Genomic DNA, 21250 nt, shown 5'->3' with positions numbered 1-21250 from the left:
CTATGGCCCTGGTCAAAAGCAGTGAGCTATATGGGGAATACGACACCTTTTCAGAGGCAGCCAATGTATCTTCTCTCTATGAACTGGGATTGCGAATATGCTAACATACCTGTTGTACTCCAGTTGGTCCATTAACATACCTGTTGTACTCCAGTTGGCCCATTAACATACCTGTTGTACTCCAGTTGGCCCATTAACATACCTGTTGTATTCCAGTTGGCTCATTAACATACCTGTTGTACTCCAGTTGGCCCATTAACATACCTGTTGTACTCCAGTTGGCCCATTAACATACCTGTTGTACTCCAGTTGGCCCATTAACATACCTGTTGTATTCCAGTTTGGTCCATTAACATACCTGTTGTACTCCAGTTGGCCCATTAACATACCTGTTGTATTCCAGTTGAACCATTAACATACCTGTTGTACTCCAGTTGGCCCATTAACATACCTGTTGTACTCCAGTTGGCCCATTAACATACCTGTTGTACTCCAGTTGGCTCATTAACAGACCTGTTGTATTCCAGTTGTCCCATTAACATACCTGTTGTACTCCAGTTGGCCCATTAACATACCTGTTGTACTCCAGTTGGCCCATTAACATACCTGTTGTACTCCAGTTGTTCCAGTGAGAAGATGTGTTTGTTGAAGTATTCCTGGAGCTTCTCATTGGCGTAGTTGATGTTGAACTGTTCAAACCTGTTCACCTGCAGGATGAGGGGGGACAGAAATATACCAACCATAACCTCACTACCAGCTACAGCACCTTCAGAAGCTGCGACTAGCATTGTCAACTAGCATTATCAACTAGCATTATCAACTAGCATTATCAACTAGCATTATCAACTAGCATTATCAACTAGCATCATCAACTAGCATTATCAACTAGCATCATCAACTAGCATTATCAACTAGCATTATCAACTAGCATTATCAACTAGCATCATCAACTAGCATTATCAACTAGCATCGTCAACTAGCATTGTCAACTAGCATTATCAACTAGCATTATCAACTAGCATTATCAACTAGCATTATCAACTAGCATTGTCCAGGAGCTGTTTGTGCTATCTTGCCGACTCCTGTGTCAGTGTTTGGCATGACTGTGTGTGACAAGGAGTTGGCCATACAGCGCAAAAAACAGATATTGGATTCAGTGCCATCTACAAAGAAGGGCAAACACAAAGCTACCTCAAAGTTCTCGAAGCCGAAGATGTCGAGGATGCCGATGGACTTGAAGTTGTCCTTCCCTCTGACCTTCTGGTTGATCCGTGTGATGATCCAGGAGAAAGACTGGGAGTACAACGCCATGGCAACCGAGTCCCGAGAGCCAACCGCCTGTCAGTCAAATCAAGCAGACCATTGGGTTAACAAAATAATATACAGACCACACCAGACAATCAGAGGAGTAGGGGGGTGCGTTCTAAATGGTCTTGACCCCGGTCAATGGGCCCTGGTCCAAAGTAATGCAGGAATAGGGTGCCATTTGGGATGCACTTTATGTTTCTGAAGGTTAAGGCAATAGTGAACCATAACGGGGATGGACCACATCTCTACGCTCGTAGTCGGAAGTATTCTCAGAGTATATTTTTGGTGATTACTGAAGCTAGAAGGGATTAATACAGTAATAATGATTAGTTAGAGAGACGTACAGACCAAAACCAGACAAAAAAAACACTGAAGTCTTGTCAGAAAAACACTGAAGTCTGTCAGAAAAACACTGAAGTCTTGTCAGAAAAACACTGAAGTCTGTCAGAAAAACACTGAAGTCTTGTCAGAAAAACACTGAAGTCTGTCAGAAAAACACTGAAGTCTTGTCAGAAAAACACTGAAGTCTTGTCAGAAAAACACTGAAGTCTGTCAGAAAAACACTGAAGTCTGTCAGAAAAACACTGAAGTCTGTCAGAAAAACACTGAAGTCTGTCAGAAAAACACTGAAGTCTGTCAGAAAAACACTGAAGTCTGTCAGAAAAACACTGAAGTCTTGTCAGAAAAACACTGAAGTCTGTCAGAAAAACACTGAAGTCTATCAGAAAAACACTGAAGTCTGTCAGAAAAACACTGAAATCTGTCAGAAAAACACTGAAGTCTGTCAGAAAAACACTGAAGTCTGTCAGAAAAACCCTGAAATCTGTCAGAAAAACACTGAAGTCTGTCAGAAAAACACTGAAGTCTGTCAGAAAAACCCTGAAGTCTGTCAGAAAAACACTGAAGTCTGTCAGAAAAACCCAAACAAACAACTTTTCACAGAATTTAGAGAAAATAATTGACTAAAGGGCGACACTGTGCATCTCTAACACCCACAGTTGTTATAAATGTCTATACCCACTGAATGTATGGCAACAGTGTTGCAACACTGTAAATACAGTTTGAGAGAAAGACTTGTTATTCTGTGTGTCTGTCTGTCTGATCCAAGGACAATGTTAAATTATAATGGAAACAGAAAGGTGCCGTTATCTCCTGATCATCAGATATACAGTGTCTGTTGTGTTGAGAAACCTTTTAAGACAGCTGAGGCGATAAGAAGTTCCTCGTTCTGAACCTGTCCCTGCAATGCAACTAACATTCTAATAAAAAATTGGAATTGTTATTATTAATATTATTATACATTTTATTATTACTTGTTTTACTTTTCTATTACTTCTCTATGTTCTTTCTTTTTCTGAGATGGAGTTGTCCTGGAGCTTCCTACAGGCATTGTGTGGTATTGTGCAGTAACTCAACATGCTGCAAGAACAGTACTGTCTGGCGTTTCAGGAGCACAATGGTCAGTAGCCTTGTCTGAGCCAGAACGGCTCCTGTTTCTGTAGCTTGATGTCCAAGTAACCTCCTGGACAGGATGCTAGTCTATTGCAGGGCCACAATGCTCCAGGGCAATCATTCATCTGTGGGAGCGGCAGCCATGTTGAATAGAGAATAGAGCTGGACTGGTGGCTCCTGGAACTCCGTCAGAGAGCAGAGGAAAGGCTGTTTGTCCAGGTTATGACCAGGGATATGGCTTAGACGTTAAGGCCACTGTGGCTGTGTCTCAAATGGCACCCTACCGTAGGGGCTCGGGTCAAATGTAGTGCACTATATACACCAGGGTCCATAGGCCAATGGTCAAAAGTAGTGCACTGGGGAATAGGGTGCCATTAGGGAGGCAACCTGTGAGAATCTCCAGCAGGGAGTCTATTAAGATAGAGAGAGGCTGGTTGGTTGGCTGGTTGGCTGGCTGATTGGCTGGTTGGTTGGTTGGCTGGTTGATTGGTTGGTTGGCTGGCTGATTGGCTGGTTGGTTGGTTGGCTGGTTGATTGGTTGGCTGGTTGGTTGGCTGGTTGTTTGGCTGGTTCGCTGGTTGGTTGGCTGGCTGGCTGGCTGGCTGGCTGGTTGGTTGGCTGGCTGGCTGGCTGGCTGGTTGATTGGTTGGTTGGTTGTTTGGTTGGCTGGTTGATTGCTTGCTTGCTTGGTTGGCTGATTGGTTGGTTAGTTGGCTGATTGGTTGGTTGGTTGGTTGGCTGATTGGTTGGTTAGTTGGCTGATTGGTTGGTTGGTTGGTTGGCTGATTGGTTGGTTGGTTGGCTGGTTGGCTGGTTGGTTGGCTGATTGGTTGGTTGGTTGGCTGATTGGTTGGTTGGTTGGTTGGTTGGCTGATTGGTTGGTTGGTTGGCTGATTGGTTGGTTGGTTGGTTGGCTGATTGGTTGGTTGGTTGGCTGGTTGATTGGCCGGTTGGCTGGCAGAGAGAGGAGAGGAGAGGAGAGGAGAGGAGAGAGAGAGAGAGAGAGAGAGAGAGAGAGAGAGAGAGAGAGAGAGAGAGAGAGAGAGAGAGAGAGAGAGAGAGAGAGAGAGAGAGAGAGAGACCTGGTCTGGTCTGGGCTTTCATGTTTAAATCATGAAAAGGTTTCTTGTGTTCATCGTGTGGCCGTCACAGTGGGTCACAATGGCCCCGGCTTAGTCTGCATATTGAATTCGTTTTATGACATTCCTTGGGCAGCAGACACGCGTCCCAAGAATAATAGTTTCCCATAATTCAAACCTCAAAGATGTTTAGATGCATATCTATGGTGAAGAAGACTGCAGATACAGCAATATATTTCAAATCTAATCACTGAATACATTACATTTCTCACATATTCATTCAAATGAGATACTGTGGCTAGATAAAGCCCAACTGGAGATGGGAATAATTCTGATGGTGTCCCATGTAGGTAACAGTTGTGTGTTATACTGCCCCTAGTGTGGAAGATGTGTTACTGCGCCCCAGCCTGACCTCTATTGTTACACTGCCCCTAGTGTGGAAGATGTGTTACTGCGCCCCAGCCTGACCTCTATTGTGCTACTGAGTCAGATTATTATCACTTGGGTTTATTGTATAAGGAATCTGGCACACAAAGGACAGGAAATGGTGCTTAAGTCACGCAAGGGATTTAGAGAGAGAGAGGCACTGGGAGCGCTAGAGTGAGGTAGGATCAGTAGGGTACGCAACATCTGGGTAGCACTTCCCAGTTTCATTCCTTTTCAAAACAGATTATCTTCATTGAATACGCCTCATGTCTATCAGGGGGACAAGGTGAGTGGCATGGAGCATCTTACCTGTTCCACAGTGAGGGGTGAACAGATCTCCTCTCCTCTCAGGATCATGGACCTCTGGGTCAGAACCTCAGACAGCTGGAACGAGTCCAGGCCCAGCAGATCACTGACATTACTGACCACTGGAGAGAGAGACAGATTACTGACATTACTGACCACTGGAGAGAGAGACAGATTACTGACATTACTGACCACTGGAGAGAGAGACAGATTACTGACATTACTGACCACTGGAGAGAGAGACAGATGTTACTGACCACTAGAGAGAGGGACAGATGTTACTGACCAATAGAGAGAGAGGGACAGATGTTACTGACCAATAGAGAGAGGGACAGATGTTACTGACCAATAGAGAGAGAGGGACAGATGTTACTGACCAATAGAGAGAGGGACAGATGTTACTGACCACTAGAGAGAGGGACAGATGTTACTGACCAATAGAGAGAGAGGGACAGATGTTACTGACCAATAGAGAGAGAGGGACAGATGTTACTGACCAATAGAGAGAGAGGGACAGATGTTACTGACCACTAGAGAGAGGGACAGATGTTACTGACCAATAGAGAGAGGGACAGATGTTACTGACCAATAGAGAGAGAGGGACAGATGTTACTGACCAATAGAGAGAGGGACAGATGTTACTGACCAATAGAGAGAGAGGGACAGATGTTACTGACCACTAGAGAGAGGGACAGATGTTACTGACCAATAGAGAGAGAGGGACATATGTTACTGACCAATAGAGAGAGAGGGACATATGTTACTGACCAATAGAGAGAGAGGGACAGATGTTACTGACCACTAGAGAGAGGGACAGATGTTACTGACCAATAGAGAGAGAGGGACAGATGCTACTGACCACTAGAGAGAGAGAGATAGATGTTACTGACCACTAGAGAGAGGGACAGATTACTGACAATACTGACCACTGGAGAGAGAGACAGATTACTGACATTACTGACCACTGGAGAGAGAGACAGATTACTGACATTACTGACCACTGGAGAGAGAGACAGATTACTGACAATACTGACCACTGGAGAGAGAGACAGATTACTGACAATACTGACCACTGGAGAGAGAGACAGATTACTGACATTACTGACCACTAGAGAGAGGGACAGATGTTACTGACCAATAGAGAGAGAGGGACAGATGTTACTGACCAATAGAGAGAGAGGGACAGATGTTACTGACCAATAGAGAGAGGGACAGATGTTACTGACCAATAGAGAGAGGGACAGATGTTACTGACCAATAGAGAGAGGGACAGATGTTACTGACCAATAGAGAGAGAGGGACAGATGTTACTGACCACTAGAGAGAGGGACAGATGTTACTGACCAATAGAGAGAGGGACAGATGTTACTGACCAATAGAGAGAGGGACAGATGTTACTGACCACTAGAGAGAGAGGGACAGATGTTACTGACCAATAGAGAGAGAGACAGATGTTACTGACCAATAGAGAGAGAGGGACAGATGTTACTGACCAATAGAGAGAGGGACAGATGTTACTGACCACTAGAGAGAGGGACAGATGTTACTGACCAATAGAGAGAGGGACAGATGTTACTGACCAATAGAGAGAGGGACAGATGTTACTGACCACTAGAGAGAGAGGGACAGATGTTACTGACCAATAGAGAGAGGGACAGATGTTACTGACCAATAGAGAGAGGGACAGATGTTACTGACCAATAGAGAGAGGGACAGATGTTACTGACCACTAGAGAGAGAGGGACAGATGTTACTGACCAATAGAGAGAGGGACAGATGTTACTGACCACTAGAGAGAGAGGGACAGATGTTACTGACCAATAGAGAGAGGGACAGATGTTACTGACCAATAGAGAGAGGGACAGATGTTACTGACCAATAGAGAGAGGGACAGATGTTACTGACCAATAGAGAGAGAGGGACAGATGTTACTGACCAATAGAGAGAGAGGGACAGATGTTACTGACCAATAGAGAGAGAGGGACAGATGTTACTGACCAATAGAGAGAGGGACAGATGTTACTGACCAATAGAGAGAGGGACAGATGTTACTGACCAATAGAGAGAGAGGGACAGATGTTACTGACCAATAGAGAGAGAGGGACAGATGTTACTGACCAATAGAGAGAGAGGGACAGATGTTACTGACCAATAGAGAGGGACAGTAGATAAAACAGTTTTACTGGACTAACACAGTCGACTGGTTTGGTCAGAATCATTAAGTAACGTGGAGGAGCTGATAGCTGTGTGAAATAAGGTGTTGAGGTTTCTTCTTATTCCTGGTATTAATGCCACACGCTGTTACACGCTGTTACTAGATTTTTTATTTTATTTATTTCACCTTTATTTAACCAGGTAAGCCAGTTGAGAACAAGTTCTCATTTACAACTGCGACCTGGCCAAGATAAAGCAAAGCAGTGCGATAAAAACAACAACACAGAGTTACATATGGGGTAAACAAAACAAAGTCAAAAATACAACAGAAAATATATATACAGTGTGTGCAAATGTAGCAAGTTATGGAAGTAAGGCAATAAAATAGGCTATAGTGCAAAATAATTACAATTAGTATTAACACATTATGATGTGTGGATTTGTTCCTGGTGCTCTGGAAATGAGATCCAGGTAACAAAGGAATTCTAGCGCATGTTGCTGCTTGTTCAGTGTTCTCCCTTTCCTGAAGCAAAGCTTCCTCGGGAGGGCCAGGGCGAGGGAGGAGGGTGAGGAGAGGGGTGACAGGGAGGATGGCAGAACCAGAGAACACGCAGAAGAGGCTCTCCTCTCACCTCCTTTAGAGGTGATCTGTGCTCCTCCAGCCGTCATGAACTCTATGTTCCCCATCAGGAGAACAGCAGACAGCAGCTTGAAGACGTCCCGTATCTCCTCCTCGCTGAACTCCATCACCTTTAAAGCCTCCTGGTGGCAGCAGAGACAGAGACTGGATGAGAGACCTACTGAACACAGACAGGATCAAATACATCCTCAAGCTGCAGGAGTGCTGAACTAGGATCAGTTTAGCCTTTTAGATCATAATGTATAAGACTACATGGACAGGAAGGGACCTGATCCTAGATCATAATGTATAAGACTACATGGACAGGAAGGGACCTGATCCTAGATCATAATGTATAAGACTACATGGACAGGAGGATCCTGATCCCAGATCAACACTCCTCCTGTTGAATACAGAATGTTTACATGTTTGCTCATAGACCGTATATATAAAGGCTGGGTCTGCAGGTCTTGTACTGGGCCTGTAGTTTTTATAATTGTTATGGCGCCCTCTGGTGGCAGCATGGTAAGGTACAGCATGTAGACGCGACCAATTAGACCAGTCAGTCTCACCTTAACACTATCATATCGGCTCAGGTGGTCTAGACTCCTGTTCTTCACACTGACTCTATAACACTATAAGGTATAGAGCTATAACTATACAGTGGCTTGCGAAAGTATTCACCCCCCCTTGGCATTTTTCCTATTTTGTTGCCTTACAACCTGGAATTAAAATTGATTTTCTGGGGGGGGGGTTGTATCATTTGATTTACACAACATGCCTACCACTTTTGAAGATGCAAAATATTTTTTCTTGTGAAACAAACAAGAAATAAGACAAAGAAACAGAGAACTTGAGCGTGCATAACTATTCACCCCCCCCCCCCCCCCCCCCCCAAAGTCAATACTATGTAGAGCCACCTTCTGCAGCAATTACAGCTGCAAGTCTCTTGGGGTATGTCTCTATAAACTTGGCACATCTAGCCACTGGGATTTTTGCCCATTCTTCAAGGCAAAACTGCTCCAGCTCCTTCAAGTTGGATGGGTTCCGCTGGTGTACAGCAATCTTTAAGTCATACCACAGATTCTCAATTGGATTGAGGTCTGGGCTTTGACTAGGCCATTCCAAGACATTTAAATGTTTCCCCTTAAACCACTCGAGTGTTACTTTAGCAGTATGCTTAGGGTCATTGTCCTGCTGGAAGGTGAACCTCCGTCCCAGTCTCAAATCTCTGGAAGACTGAAACAGGTTTCCCTCAAGAATTTCCCTATATTTAGCGCCATCCATCATTCCTTCAATTCTGACCAGTTTCCCAGTCCCTGCCGATGAAAAACATCCCCACAGCATGATGCTGCCACCACCATGCTTCACTGTGGGGATGGTGTTCTCGGGGTGATGAGAGGTGTTGGGTTTGCGCCAGACATAGCTTTTTCCTTGATGGCCAAAAAGCTCCATTTTAGTCTCATCTGACCAGAGTACCTTCTTCCATATGTTTGGGGAGTCTCCCACATGCCTTTGGCGAACACCAATGTTGTTTTTTTTGGCCACTCTTCCGTAAAGCCCAGCTCTGTGGAGTGTACGGCTTAAAGTGGTCCTATGGACAGTGAGTTTTGGTGGGCGGCCCTCTCTTGGCAGGTTTGTTGTGGACTTTATTTACATTTTACATTTTACATTTTAGTCATTTAGCAGACGCTCTTATCCAGAGCGACTTACAGGAGCAATTAGGGTTAAGTGCCTTGCTCAAGTATTTAACTAATTATGTGACTTCTGAAGGTAATTGGTTGCACCAGATCTTATTTAGTGGCTTCATAGCAAAGGGGGTGAATACATATGCACACACCACATTTTATTCATTTCACTTCACCAATTTGGACTATTTTGTGTATGTCCATTATATGAAATCCAAATAAAAATCCATTTAGATTACAAGTTGTAATGCAACAAAATAGGAAAAACGCCAAGGGGGATGAATACCTTTGCAAGGCACTACTGTATAACATATAGAGCTATAACATATAGACCAGTCAGCCTCACCATAAAACTGTCGTAGAGCTGCAGGTCGTCTAGACCCCTGTCCTTCACACAGCCAGACTGACTCAGGTAGCGGTACGACTCCGGGCCCTCAGACAGGAAGTACAGCTCTGGAACACAGAGAGACAGAAAATAACTTTAGACAGCTGAAGCAAGCGCTCACATTCTCTTCAGGAAATTTACCTTTTCTAGAGACACAAAAGACTGCGTTTTCACAGGTAGCCCAATTCTGATATTTTTGCCCAGAATCAGACTGCCTGTGTAAACGAAGCCCAGTCAAAGCTCTTCTCTGTCCTGGCACCCCAATGGTGGAACAAGCTTCCCCCTAACGTCAGGACGGTGGAGTGCCTGCCCATGTTAAGAAAACGTATGAAACCCCACCTCTTCAAAGAGTCTTAAATAAATCCCCAAAAAAGAACAACTGCACTCGTCCTTTCCTACTATAACTATCTCTGACTCTGCTGATAACTATCTCTGACTCTGCTGATAACTACTATATTGAGGGAAAATGTACTTAATACGACAGTTTTTCATACTTGAGTAAAGTAAAGATACTTTAATAGAAAATGACTCAAGTTAAAGTGGAAGTCAACCAGTAAAATACTACTTGAGTAAAAGTATAAAAGTATTTGGTTTAAAATATACTTAAGGATCAAAAATAAGAGTATAAATAATTTCAACTTCCTTATATCAAGCACCAGATGGCACCATTTTCTTGTTTTTAAAATGTACGGACAGCCAGGGGTACACTCCAACACTTAGACACATTTACAAACAAAGTATGTGTGTTTAGTGAGTCCACCAGATCAGAGGCAGTAGGGATGACCAGGGATGTTCTCTTGATAAGTGCATGAATTGGACCATGTTCCTGTCCTGCTAAGCATTCAAAATGTAACGAGTACTTTTGGGTGTCAGGGAAAATGTATGGAGTAAAACATACATCATTTTCTTCAGGAATGTAGTGAAGTAAAAGTAAAAGTTGTCAAAAATATAAATAGTAAAGTACAGATACCCCAAAAAACGAGTTAAGTAGTACTTCAAAGTATTTTTACTTAAGTACTTTACACCACTGAAAAATATATATTTGACTGTGACCTGCTGCTGCTGACTATCAGGCAGTGAGCAGGATGTTACTGAATGAGTGAGTGAGAGAGTGAGTGAGTGTGTGAATGGCGAGGGGGTGAGGGCCAGAGGGGGTCTGTGTGTGGATGGTGGCGAGGGGGAGGGCCAGAGGGGGTCTGTGTGGATGGTGGCGAGGGGGAGGGCCAGAGGGGGTCTGTGTGTGGATGGTGGCGAGGGGGAGGGCCAGAGGGGGTCTGTGTGTGGATGGTGGCGAGGGGGAGGGCCAGGGGGGGTCTGTGAGTGGATGGTGGCGAGGGGGAGGGCCAGAGGGGGTCTGTGTGTGGATGGTGGCGAGGGGGAGGGCCAGAGGGGGTCTGTGTGTGGATGGTGGCGAGGGGGAGGGCCAGAGGGGGTCTGTGTGTGGATGGTGGCGAGGGGGGAGGGCCAGGGGGGGTCTGTGTGGATGGTGGCGAGGGGGAGGGCCAGAGGGGGTCTGTGTGTGGATGGTGGCGAGGGGGGAGGGCCAGGGGGGGTCTGTGTGGATGGTGGCGAGGGGGAGGGCCAGAGGGGGTCTGTGTGGATGGTGGCGAGGGGGAGGGCCAGAGGGGGTCTGTGTGGATGGTGGCGAGGGGGAGGGCCAGAGGGGGTCTGTGTGTGGATGGTGGCGAGGGGGAGGGCCAGGGGGGGTCTGTGAGTGGATGGTGGCGAGGGGGAGGGCCAGAGGGGGTCTGTGTGTGGATGGTGGCGAGGGGGAGGGCCAGAGGGGGTCTGTGTGTGGATGGTGGCGAGGGGGAGGGCCAGAGGGGGTCTGTGTGTGGATGGTGGCGAGGGGGGAGGGCCAGGGGGGGTCTGTGTGGATGGTGGCGAGGGGGAGGGCCAGAGGGGGTCTGTGTGTGGATGGTGGCGAGGGGGGAGGGCCAGGGGGGGTCTGTGTGGATGGTGGCGAGGGGGAGGGCCAGAGGGGGTCTGTGTGGATGGTGGCGAGGGGGAGGGCCAGAGGGGGTCTGTGTGGATGGTGGCGAGGGGGAGGGCCAGAGGGGGTCTGTGTGGATGGTGGCGAGGGGGTGAGGGCCAGAGGGGGTCTGTGTGGATGGTGGCGACGGGGAGGGCCAGAGGGGGTCTGTGAGTGGATGGTGGCGAGGGGGAGGGCCAGTGGGGTCTGTGTGTGGATGGTGGCGAGGGGGAGGGCCAGAGGGGGTCTGGTTGAGAGAGTGCTGCAGCTGAGGCAGCTGAGTCCAGGAGGCAGAGCAGCACCTTGTGACAACTTGTTACCAGTTAGGTAGGCTATTTAGATTGTCATTATGGAGACTCCCGTTTTCCATAAAACATATTAACGCGCTAGAACTGATATAATTGTGACAAAGCATTGGAAAACGACTTTAATAATAATATAATAATAATAATAATAATAATAATAATAATAATAATAATAATATTTAGGCATACTAGAGCTCTTTAGATAAATTCGCTCAGAGGTGGTTTAAAGTAAACTGCATTCTAATGTCGACTTTTCTTACGGATGACCGTATCAAGCGAAGGGTTTTACTCATGTTCAGTTCTAGGGTCTGGAGCGCTGGGCGAGTGGACATTTCCAAGGTCCTTCTCCCCTGACTGCTCGGTTTGGCCGGGCGGCCAGCTCTAGGAAGAGTCTTGGTGGTTCCAAACTTCTTCCATTTAAGAATGATGGAGGCCACTGTGTTCTTGGGGACCTTCAATGCTGCAGAAATGTTTTGGTACCCTTCCCCAGATCTGTGCCTCGACACAATCCTGTCTCGGAGCTCTACGGACAATTCCTTCGACCTCTTGGCTTGGTTTTTGCTCTGACATGCACTGTCAACTGTGGGACCTTATATAGACAGGTGTGTGCCTTTCCAAATCATGTGGGACCTTATATAGACAGGTGTGTGCCTTTCCAAATCATGTCCAAACAATTGAATTTACCACAGGTGGACTCCAATCAAGTTGTAGAAACATCTCAAGGATGATCAATGGAAACAGGATGCACCTGAGCTCAATTTCGAGTCTCATAGCAAAGGGTCTGAATACTTATGTAAATAAGGTATTTCTGTTGATTATTTTTAATACATTTGCAAACATTTTTTAAAACCTGTTTTCACTTTGTCATTATGGGGTATTGTGTGTAAATTGATAACGATTTTTATTTAATCCATTTCAGAATAAGGCTGTAACGTAACAAAATGTGGAAAAAGTCAAGGGGTCTGAATACTTTCCGAAGGCACTGTATATGATCCGCACCATGTACAGTACCTGTCAAATGTTTGGACACACCTACTCATTCAAGGGTTTTTCTTTATTTTTACTATTTTCTACATTGTAGAATAATAGTGAAGACATCAAAACTAGGAAATAACACATATGGAATCATGTAGTAACCAAAAAAGTGTTAAACAAATCAAAATATATGTTATATTTGAGATTGGGCGGCAGGTAGCTTAGTGGTTAAGAGCGTTGTGCCAGTAACCGAAAGGTCGCTGGTTCTAATCCCCGAGCCGACTAGGTGAAAAATCTGTCGATGTGCCCTTGAGCAAGGCACTTAACCCTAATTGCTCCTGTAAGTCGCTCTGGATAAGAGCGTCTGCTAAATGACAAATAAAATAAAAAATAATTCAAAGTAGCCACCCTTTGCCTTGATGACAGCTTTGCACACTCTTGACATTCTCTAAACCAGCTTCATGAGGAATGCTTTTCCAACAGTCTTGAAGGAGTTCCCACATATGCTGAGCACTTGTTGGCTGCTTTTCACTCTTCGGTCCAACTCATCCCAAACCATCTCAATTGGGTTGAGGTCGGGGGATTGTGGAGGCCAGGTCATCTGATGCAGCACTCCATCACTCTCCTTCTTGGTCAAATAGCCCTTACACATCCTGGAGGTGTGTTGGGTCATTGTCCTGTTGAAAAACAAATTATAGTCCCACTAAGCCCAAACCAGATGGGATGGTGTATTGCTGCAGAATGCTGTGGTAGCCATGCTGGTTAAGTGTGCCTTGAATTTTTAATAAATCACAGACAGTGTCACCAGCAAAGCACCATCACACCTCCTCCTCCATGCTTCACGGTGGGAACCACACATGTGGAGATCATTCGTTCACCTACTCTGCGTCTCACAAAGACACGGCGGTTGGAACCAAAAATCTCAAATTTGGACTCATCAGACCAAAGGACAGATTTCCACCGGTCTAATGTCCATTGCTCGTGTTTCTTGGCCCAATCAAGTCTCTTCTTAATATTGGTGTCCTTTAGTAGTGGTTTCTTTGCAGCAATTCGACCATGAAGGCCTGATTCATGCAGTCTCCTCTGAACAGTTGATGTTGAGATGTGTCTGTTACTTGAACTTTGTGAAGCATTTATTTGGGCTGCAATCTGAGGTGCAGTTAACTCTAATGAATTTATGCTCTGCAGCAGAGGTAACTCTGGGTCTTCCTTTCCAGTGGTGGTCCTCATGAGAGCCTTGATGGTTTTTGCGACTGTACTTGAAGAAACATTCAAAGTTCTTGGAATTTTCCATATTCACTGACCTTCATGTCTTAAAGTAATGATGGACTGTTGTTTCTCTTTGCTTATTTGAGCTGTTCTTGCCATAATATGGACTTGGTCTTTTACCAAATAGGGCTATCTTCTGTATACCCCCCTTACCTTGTCAAAACACAACTGATTGGCTCAAATGCATTAATTCCACAAATTAACTTTTAACAAGGCACACCTGTTAATGGAAATGCATTCCAGGTGACTACCTCATGACGCTGGTTGAGAGAATGCCAAGAGTGTGCAAAGCTGTCATCAAGGCAAAGGGTGGCTACTTTGAAGAATCTCAAATATAAAATATATTTTGATTTGTTTAACACTTTTTTGGTTAATACATGATTCCAGGTGTGTTATTGAGTAGTTTTGATGAGTTCACTATTATTCTACAATGTAGAAAATAGTAAAAATAAAGAAAAACCCTGGAATGAGTAGGTGTGTCCAAACTTGTGACTGGTACTGTATGGTTTTGTGAATAGATTTATATATATGATCCGCACCATGTATGATTTACAGCATGATGTATTGTATGAATCCTATGAATTTATATAATATAAACTTTATGTGAATATATAACCCTGCCTTACATAAAGCTGACAGAATTAATAATTACAGAAGGGCAATGTAATCAGATGAACAAATAATAGGTTTTATGACATTAAATTAAAATACTTATCTACATAAAACTTGACTCAAACTTGATTTCAAAGTCCACTTCTTAACATTGTGTATAGAGTGAAATGAATATTTAAAGACATTGTAACCATTCTTTACATAACACTCAGCCCTGCTATAGTAGTTCACTAAACTACAGAGTATGTTGTCCAGCCCTGCTATAGTAGTTCACTAAACTACAGAGTATGTTGTCCAGCCCTGATATAGTAGTTCACTAAACTACAGAGTATGTTGTCCAGCCCTGCTATAGTAGTCCACTAAACTACAGAGTATGTTGTCCAGCCCTGATATAGAAGTTCACTAAACTACAGAGTATGTTGTCCAGCCCTGCTATAGTAGTTCACTAAACTACAGAGTATGTTGTCCAGCCCTGCTATAGTAGTTCACTAAACTACAGAGTATGTTGTCCAGCCCTGCTATAGAAGTTCACTAAACTACAGAGTATGTTGTCCAGCCCTGATATAGTAGTTCACTAAACTACAGAGTATGTTGTCCAGCCCTGCTATAGTAGTTCACTAAACTACAGAGTATGTTGTCCAGCCCTGCTATAGTAGTTCACTAAACTACAGAGTATGTTGTCCAGCCCTGCTATAGTAGTTCACTAAACTACAGAGTATGTTGTCCAGCCCTGCTATAGTATTTCACTAAACTACAGAGTATGTTGTCCAGCCCTGCTATAGTAGTTCACTAAACTACAGAGTATGTTGTCCAGCCCTGCTATAGTAGTTCACTAAACTACAGAGTATGTTGTCCAGCCCTGCTATAGTAGTTCACTAAACTACAGAGTATGTTGTCCAGCCCTGATATAGTAGTTCACTAAACTACAGAGTATGTTGTCCAGCCCTGCTATAGTAGTTCACTAAACTACATAGTATGTTGTCCAGCCCTGCTATAGTAGTTCACTAAACTACAGAGTATGTTGTCCAGCCCTGCTATAGTAGTTCACTAAACTACAGAGTATGTTGTCCAGCCCTGCTATAGTAGTTCACTAAACTACAGAGTATGTTGTCCAGCCCTGCTATAGTAGTTCACTAAACTACAGAGTATGTTGTCCAGCCCTGATATAGTAGTTCACTAAACTACAGAGTATGTTGTCCAGCCCTGCTATAAAAGTTCACTAAACTACAGAGTATGTTGTCCAGCCCTGATATAGTAGTTCACTAAACTACAGAGTATGTTGTCCAGCCCTGCTATAGTAGTTCACTAAACTACATAGTATGTTGTCCAGCCCTGCTATAAAAGTTCACTAAACTACAGAGTATGTTGTCCAGCCCTGATATAGTAGTTCACTAAACTACAGAGTATGTTGTCCAGCCCTGCTATAAAAGTTCACTAAACTACAGAGTATGTTGTCCAGCCCTGATATAGTAGTTCACTAAACTACAGAGTATGTTGTCCATGGAAGTTGTTGTCTCTGGCTCTTTTGATATCAGATTCAGAATGAATAATAATAATAATAATAATAGGTTTGTGGTAGTTTGAAAGGGTTTGATCCACCTTAGGCCAGGAGTGTTTCCAATTCAATGACCCGACGAGAAAACCCCCAGCCTATAGTCATAGCACTGATGAAAAGGGAAGCTATCTATGATAACAACATTTTGTCATAGCCTGCAAATAGGACCCAGAGTTTTACCCGACCAGGTCATGAGATCAGGAAAAACTCCAGGCCCCAGAAAAGACATACGAATTTTGCTACACCACTTTTGAACCTGTGGTGCCATCTCTGGTGTGTTGTAACTGTCCTCTAGTGTAAGAGTCTCACCTCTGTGGTCCTTGTCTGTCCCGGCCAGCAGAGCATAGAAGATATGATAGTTCCTCTCTCCAGGGTTCTGTCTCACTACACGGTTCTTTTCAAGTAAATCTAAAGGTGTGAAGTTAAGGAAAACACAGACAGGAAAGATAATTTCATCTCTAAAGCCATTCAGACATTACAGGTCCTGAGAGCAGGCCATTACATCAGCACAAGTACGGCAGTGCTAAGAGCCCACTAGTAAGTCAGGTCAAGTTAGTGTTAAAAGGTATGTGTGTGTGTGTGTTTGTGTGTGTGAGACACAGTTAGTGTTATAGGGATACAGTCTACGATGCAGCCTCCATGGATGTTCCCACTCTGGGAGAAGTGGAGCTGGATGAACTTCCCAAAGCGTGAAGAGTTGTTGTTGTACACCGTCTTGGCATTCCCAAACGCCTCCATGATGGGGCTGAGGAGAGAGAAAAATAGAGAGAGAGAGGGAGAGAGGGAGAGAGGGAGAGAGAGAGAGAGAGAGAGAGAGAGAGAGAGAGAGAGGAGAGAGAGAGAGAGAGAGAGAGAGAGAGGAGAGAGAGAGAGAGAGAGAGAGAGAGAGAGAGAAAGAGAGAGAGAGAGGAGAGAGAGAGAGAGAGAGAGAGAGAGAGAGAGAGAGAGAGAGAGAGAGAGAGAGAGAGAGAGACAGAGATACAGAGATACAGAGAGAGAGAGAGAGAGGGAGAGAAAGAGAGAGAGAGAGAGAGAGAGAGAGAGAGAGAGAGAGAGAGAGAGAGAGAGAGCGAGAGAGAGCGAGAGAGAGAGAGAGAGGAAGAGGGAGAGGGAGAGAGTGTTACAGGCTTTGGTTTTACACCTGTGCTGGTTAGTGCTCCAGTTGTCTTGATAGATGTGGAAGGTTAACACCTTTAGTTGTCTCTCCCCATTTTGATTTCTAGAAAAACTTTTCTTTATCTGATTTCATTTTGCTCCACTTGTTGGTTTACTTCCTGTCTTTCAGTTTGGGGTTTTTAATTTATTTGGCTGTTCTTGGTCAAATTTAGTGGGTCTCATGGTGGGTCTCATGGTGGGTGTCTTTTAGGTCCCAGTTGTTGTTGCTAGTCGACCTCCAGTGGACCCCCCCATTAAGGGGTCTTTCTGAACCCCTTCTAAAACCCCACCTGTTAGTTCCCTCTTCTGTTTGAGCGACATCTTTGGTTTTCTTGCTGGGGAACGTAACAAGAGACAGACCGGCCATCAGACAGACCGGCCATCAGACAGACAGACCGGCCATCAGACAGACAGACCGGCCATCAGACAGACCTGTATGGGTCCTGGATGTCCGTAGAATCAATCAATCGGTTACCTGCTCTGTACGATGGCCTGCTCCACGCGGGTGCTCCTCTCAGAGAGGGGTGTCCAGGCAGACTTCTGTGACATCACAGACAGGAACTGGAGCAGCAGCTTGGTACTCTCGGTCTTCCCTGCTCCTGATTCGCCGCTGGAGATAAGACACACAGATATGTCAGCCCTGCTCCTGACTCTCCACTAGAGATAGACACACAGATATGTCAGCCCTGCTCCTGACTCTCCACTAGAGATAGACACACAGATATGTCAGCCCTGCTCCTGACTCTCCACTAGAGATAGACACACAGATATGTCAGCCCTGCTCCTGACTCTCCACTAGAGATAGACACACAGATATGTCAGCCCTGCTCCTGACTCTCCACTAGAGATAGACACACAGATATGTCAGCCCTGCTCCTGACTCTCCACTAGAGATAGACACACAGATATGTCAGCCCTGCTCCTGACTCTCCACTAGAGATAGACACACAGATATGTCAGCCCTGCTCCTGACTCTCCACTAGAGATAAGACACACAGATATGTCAGCCCTGCTCCTGACTCTCCACTAGAGATAGACACACAGATATGTCAGCCCTGCTCCTGACTCTCCACTAGAGATAGACACACAGATATGTCAGCCCTGCTCCTGACTCTCCACTAGAGATAGACACACAGATATGTCAGCCCTGCTCCTGACTCTCCACTAGAGATAAGACACACAGATATGTCAGCCCTGCTCCTGACTCTCCACTAGAGATAGACACAAAGATATGTCAGCCCTGCTCCTGACTCTCCACTAGAGATAGACACACAGATATGTCAGCCCTGCTCCTGACTCTCCACTAGAGATAGACACACAGATATGTCAGCCCTGCTCCTGACTCTCCACTAGAGATAGACAAATAGATATGTCAGCCCTGCTCCTGACTCTCCACTAGAGATAAGACACACAGATATGTCAGCCCTGCTCCTGACTCTCCACTAGAGATAAGACACACAGATTTGTCAGCCCTGCTCCTGACTCTCCACTAGAGATAGACACACAGATATGTCAGCCCTGCTCCTGACTCTCCACTAGAGATAGACACACAGATATGTCAGCCCTGCTCCTGACTCTCCACTAGAGATAGACACACAGATATGTCAGCCCTGCTCCTGACTCTCCACTAGAGATAGACACACAGATATGTCAGCCCTGCTCCTGACTCTCCACTAGAGATAGACACACAGATATGTCAGCCCTGCTCCTGACTCTCCACTAGAGATAAGACACACAGATATGTCAGCCCTGCTCCTGACTCTCCACTAGAGATAGACACACATATATGTCAGCCCTGCTCCTGACTCTCCATTAGAGATAGACACACAGATATGTCAGCCCTGCTCCTGACTCTCCACTAGAGATAAGACACACAGATATGTCAGCCCTGCTCCTGACTCTCCACTAGAGATAGACACACAGATATGTCAGCCCTGCTCCTGACTCTCCATTAGAGATAGACACACAGATATGTCAGCCCTCCTCCTGACTCTCCACTAGAGATAGACACACAGATATGTCAGCCCTGCTCCTGACTCTCCACTAGAGATAGACGCACAGATATGTCAGCCCTCCTCCTGACTCGCCGCTGGAGATAGACACACAGATATGTCAGCCCTGCTCCTGACTCTCCACTAGAGATAAGACACACAGATTTGTCAGCCCTGCTCCTGACTCTCCACTAGAGATAGACACACAGATATGTCAGCCCTGCTCCTGACTCTCCACTAGAGATAGACACACATATATGTCAGCCCTGCTCCTGACTCTCCACTAGAGATAGACACACAGATATGTTAGCCCTGCTCCTGACTCTCCACTAGAGATAGACACACAGATATGTCAGCCCTGCTCCTGACTCTCCACTAGAGACAGACACACAGATATGTCAGCCCTGCTCCTGACTCTCCACTAGAGATAGACACACAGATATGTCAGCCCTGCTCCTGACTCTCCACTAGAGATAAGACACACAGATATGTCAGCCCTGCTCCTGACTCTCCACTAGAGATAGACACACAGATATGTCAGCCCTGCTCCTGACTCTCCACTAGAGATAGACACACAGATATGTCAGCCCTGCTCCTGACTCTCCACTAGAGATAGACACACAGATATGTCAGCCCTGCTCCTGACTCTCCACTAGAGATAGACACACAGATATGTCAGCCCTGCTCCTGACTCTCCACTAGAGATAGACACACAGATATGTCAGCCCTGCTCCTGACTCTCCACTAGAGATAGACACACAGATATGTCAGCCCTGCTCCTGACTCTCCACTAGAGATAGACGCACAGATATGTCAGCCCTGCTCCTGACTCTCCACTAGAGATAAGACACACAGATATGTCAGCCCTGCTCCTGACTCTCCACTAGAGATAGACACACAGATATGTCAGCCCTGCTCCTGACTCTCCACTAGAGATAGAAACACAGATATGTCAGCCATGCTCCTGACTCTCCACTAGAGATAGACACACAGATATGTCAGCCCTGCTCCTGACTCTCCACTAGAGATAGACACACAGATATGTCAGCCCTGCTCCTGACTCTCCACTAGAGATAGACGCACATATACAGTGCATTCAGAAAGTATTCATATCCCTTGACTTTTTCCACATTTTGTTACATTACAGCCTTATTCTAAAATTAATTAATTAAAAGTTGTTCCTCATCAATCTACACACAATACCCCATAATGACAAAGCAAAAACAGGTTTTTAGAAATTTTAGCAAATGTATTACAAATACAAAACAGAAATACCTTATCTACATAAGTATTCAGACCCTTTGCTATGGGACTCGAAATTGAGCTCAGGTGCATCATGTTTCCATTGATCATCCTTGAGATGTTTCTACAACTTGATTGGAGTCCACCTGTGGTAAATTCAATTGATTGGACATGATTTGGAAAGGCACACACCTGTCTATACAAGGTCCCACAGTTGACAGTGCATGTCAGAGCAAGAACCAAGCCATGAGGTCAAAGGAATTGTCCGTAGAGCTCCGAGACAGGATTGTGTCGAGGCACAGATCTGGGGAAGGGTACCAAAACATTTCTGCAGCATTGAAGGTCCCCAAGAACACAGTGGCCTCCATCATTCTTAAATGGAAGAAGTTTGGAACCACCAAGACTCTTCCTAGAGCTGGCCGCCAATCTTCCCAATCAGGCCTTTATGGTAGAGTGGCCAGACGGAAGCAACTGCTCAATAAAAGGCACATGGTTGTGGCAGCATCATGCTGTGGGGATGTTTTTCAGCGGCAGGGACTGGGAGACTAGTCAGGATCGAGGGAAAGATGAACGGAGCAAAGTACAGAGAGATCCTTGATGAAAACCTACTCCAGAGCGCTCAGGACCTCAGACTGGTGTGAAGGTTCACCTTCCAACAGGACAACGACCCTAAGCACACAGCCAAGACAACGCAGGAGTGGCTTCGGGACAAGTCTCTGAATGTCCTTGAGTGGCCTAGCCAGAGCCTGGACTTGAA

At 45.4% G+C, this 21250-nt stretch overlaps 1 protein-coding gene across 1 annotated transcript in view; it reads right to left on the bottom strand.

Moving 5' to 3' along the window:
- The window catches only part of LOC311123186 (unconventional myosin-X-like), a gene marked incomplete at both ends in the record, with an annotated part of 43897 nt that overhangs the window by 3148 nt on the left and 19499 nt on the right, over positions 1-21250 (bottom strand). The window contains 8 exons of the mRNA XM_084197448.1: positions 607-707; positions 1192-1338; positions 4575-4693; positions 7358-7487; positions 9379-9485; positions 16415-16513; positions 16726-16850; positions 17736-17870. Of these exons, the coding sequence (XP_084053574.1) occupies positions 607-707; positions 1192-1338; positions 4575-4693; positions 7358-7487; positions 9379-9485; positions 16415-16513; positions 16726-16850; positions 17736-17870 (963 nt within the window). The remainder of the gene's footprint in view (positions 1-606; positions 708-1191; positions 1339-4574; positions 4694-7357; positions 7488-9378; positions 9486-16414; positions 16514-16725; positions 16851-17735; positions 17871-21250) is intronic.

The sequence above is a fragment of the Coregonus lavaretus genome (assembly GCF_964263955.1).
Source record: "Coregonus lavaretus genome assembly, contig: HAP1_SCAFFOLD_3434, whole genome shotgun sequence".
Taxonomy (NCBI): Eukaryota; Metazoa; Chordata; class Actinopteri; order Salmoniformes; family Salmonidae; genus Coregonus; species Coregonus lavaretus.
Note: the sequence above shows the minus strand (reverse complement) of the source record. Positions and strands in the feature narration are given on the sequence as shown.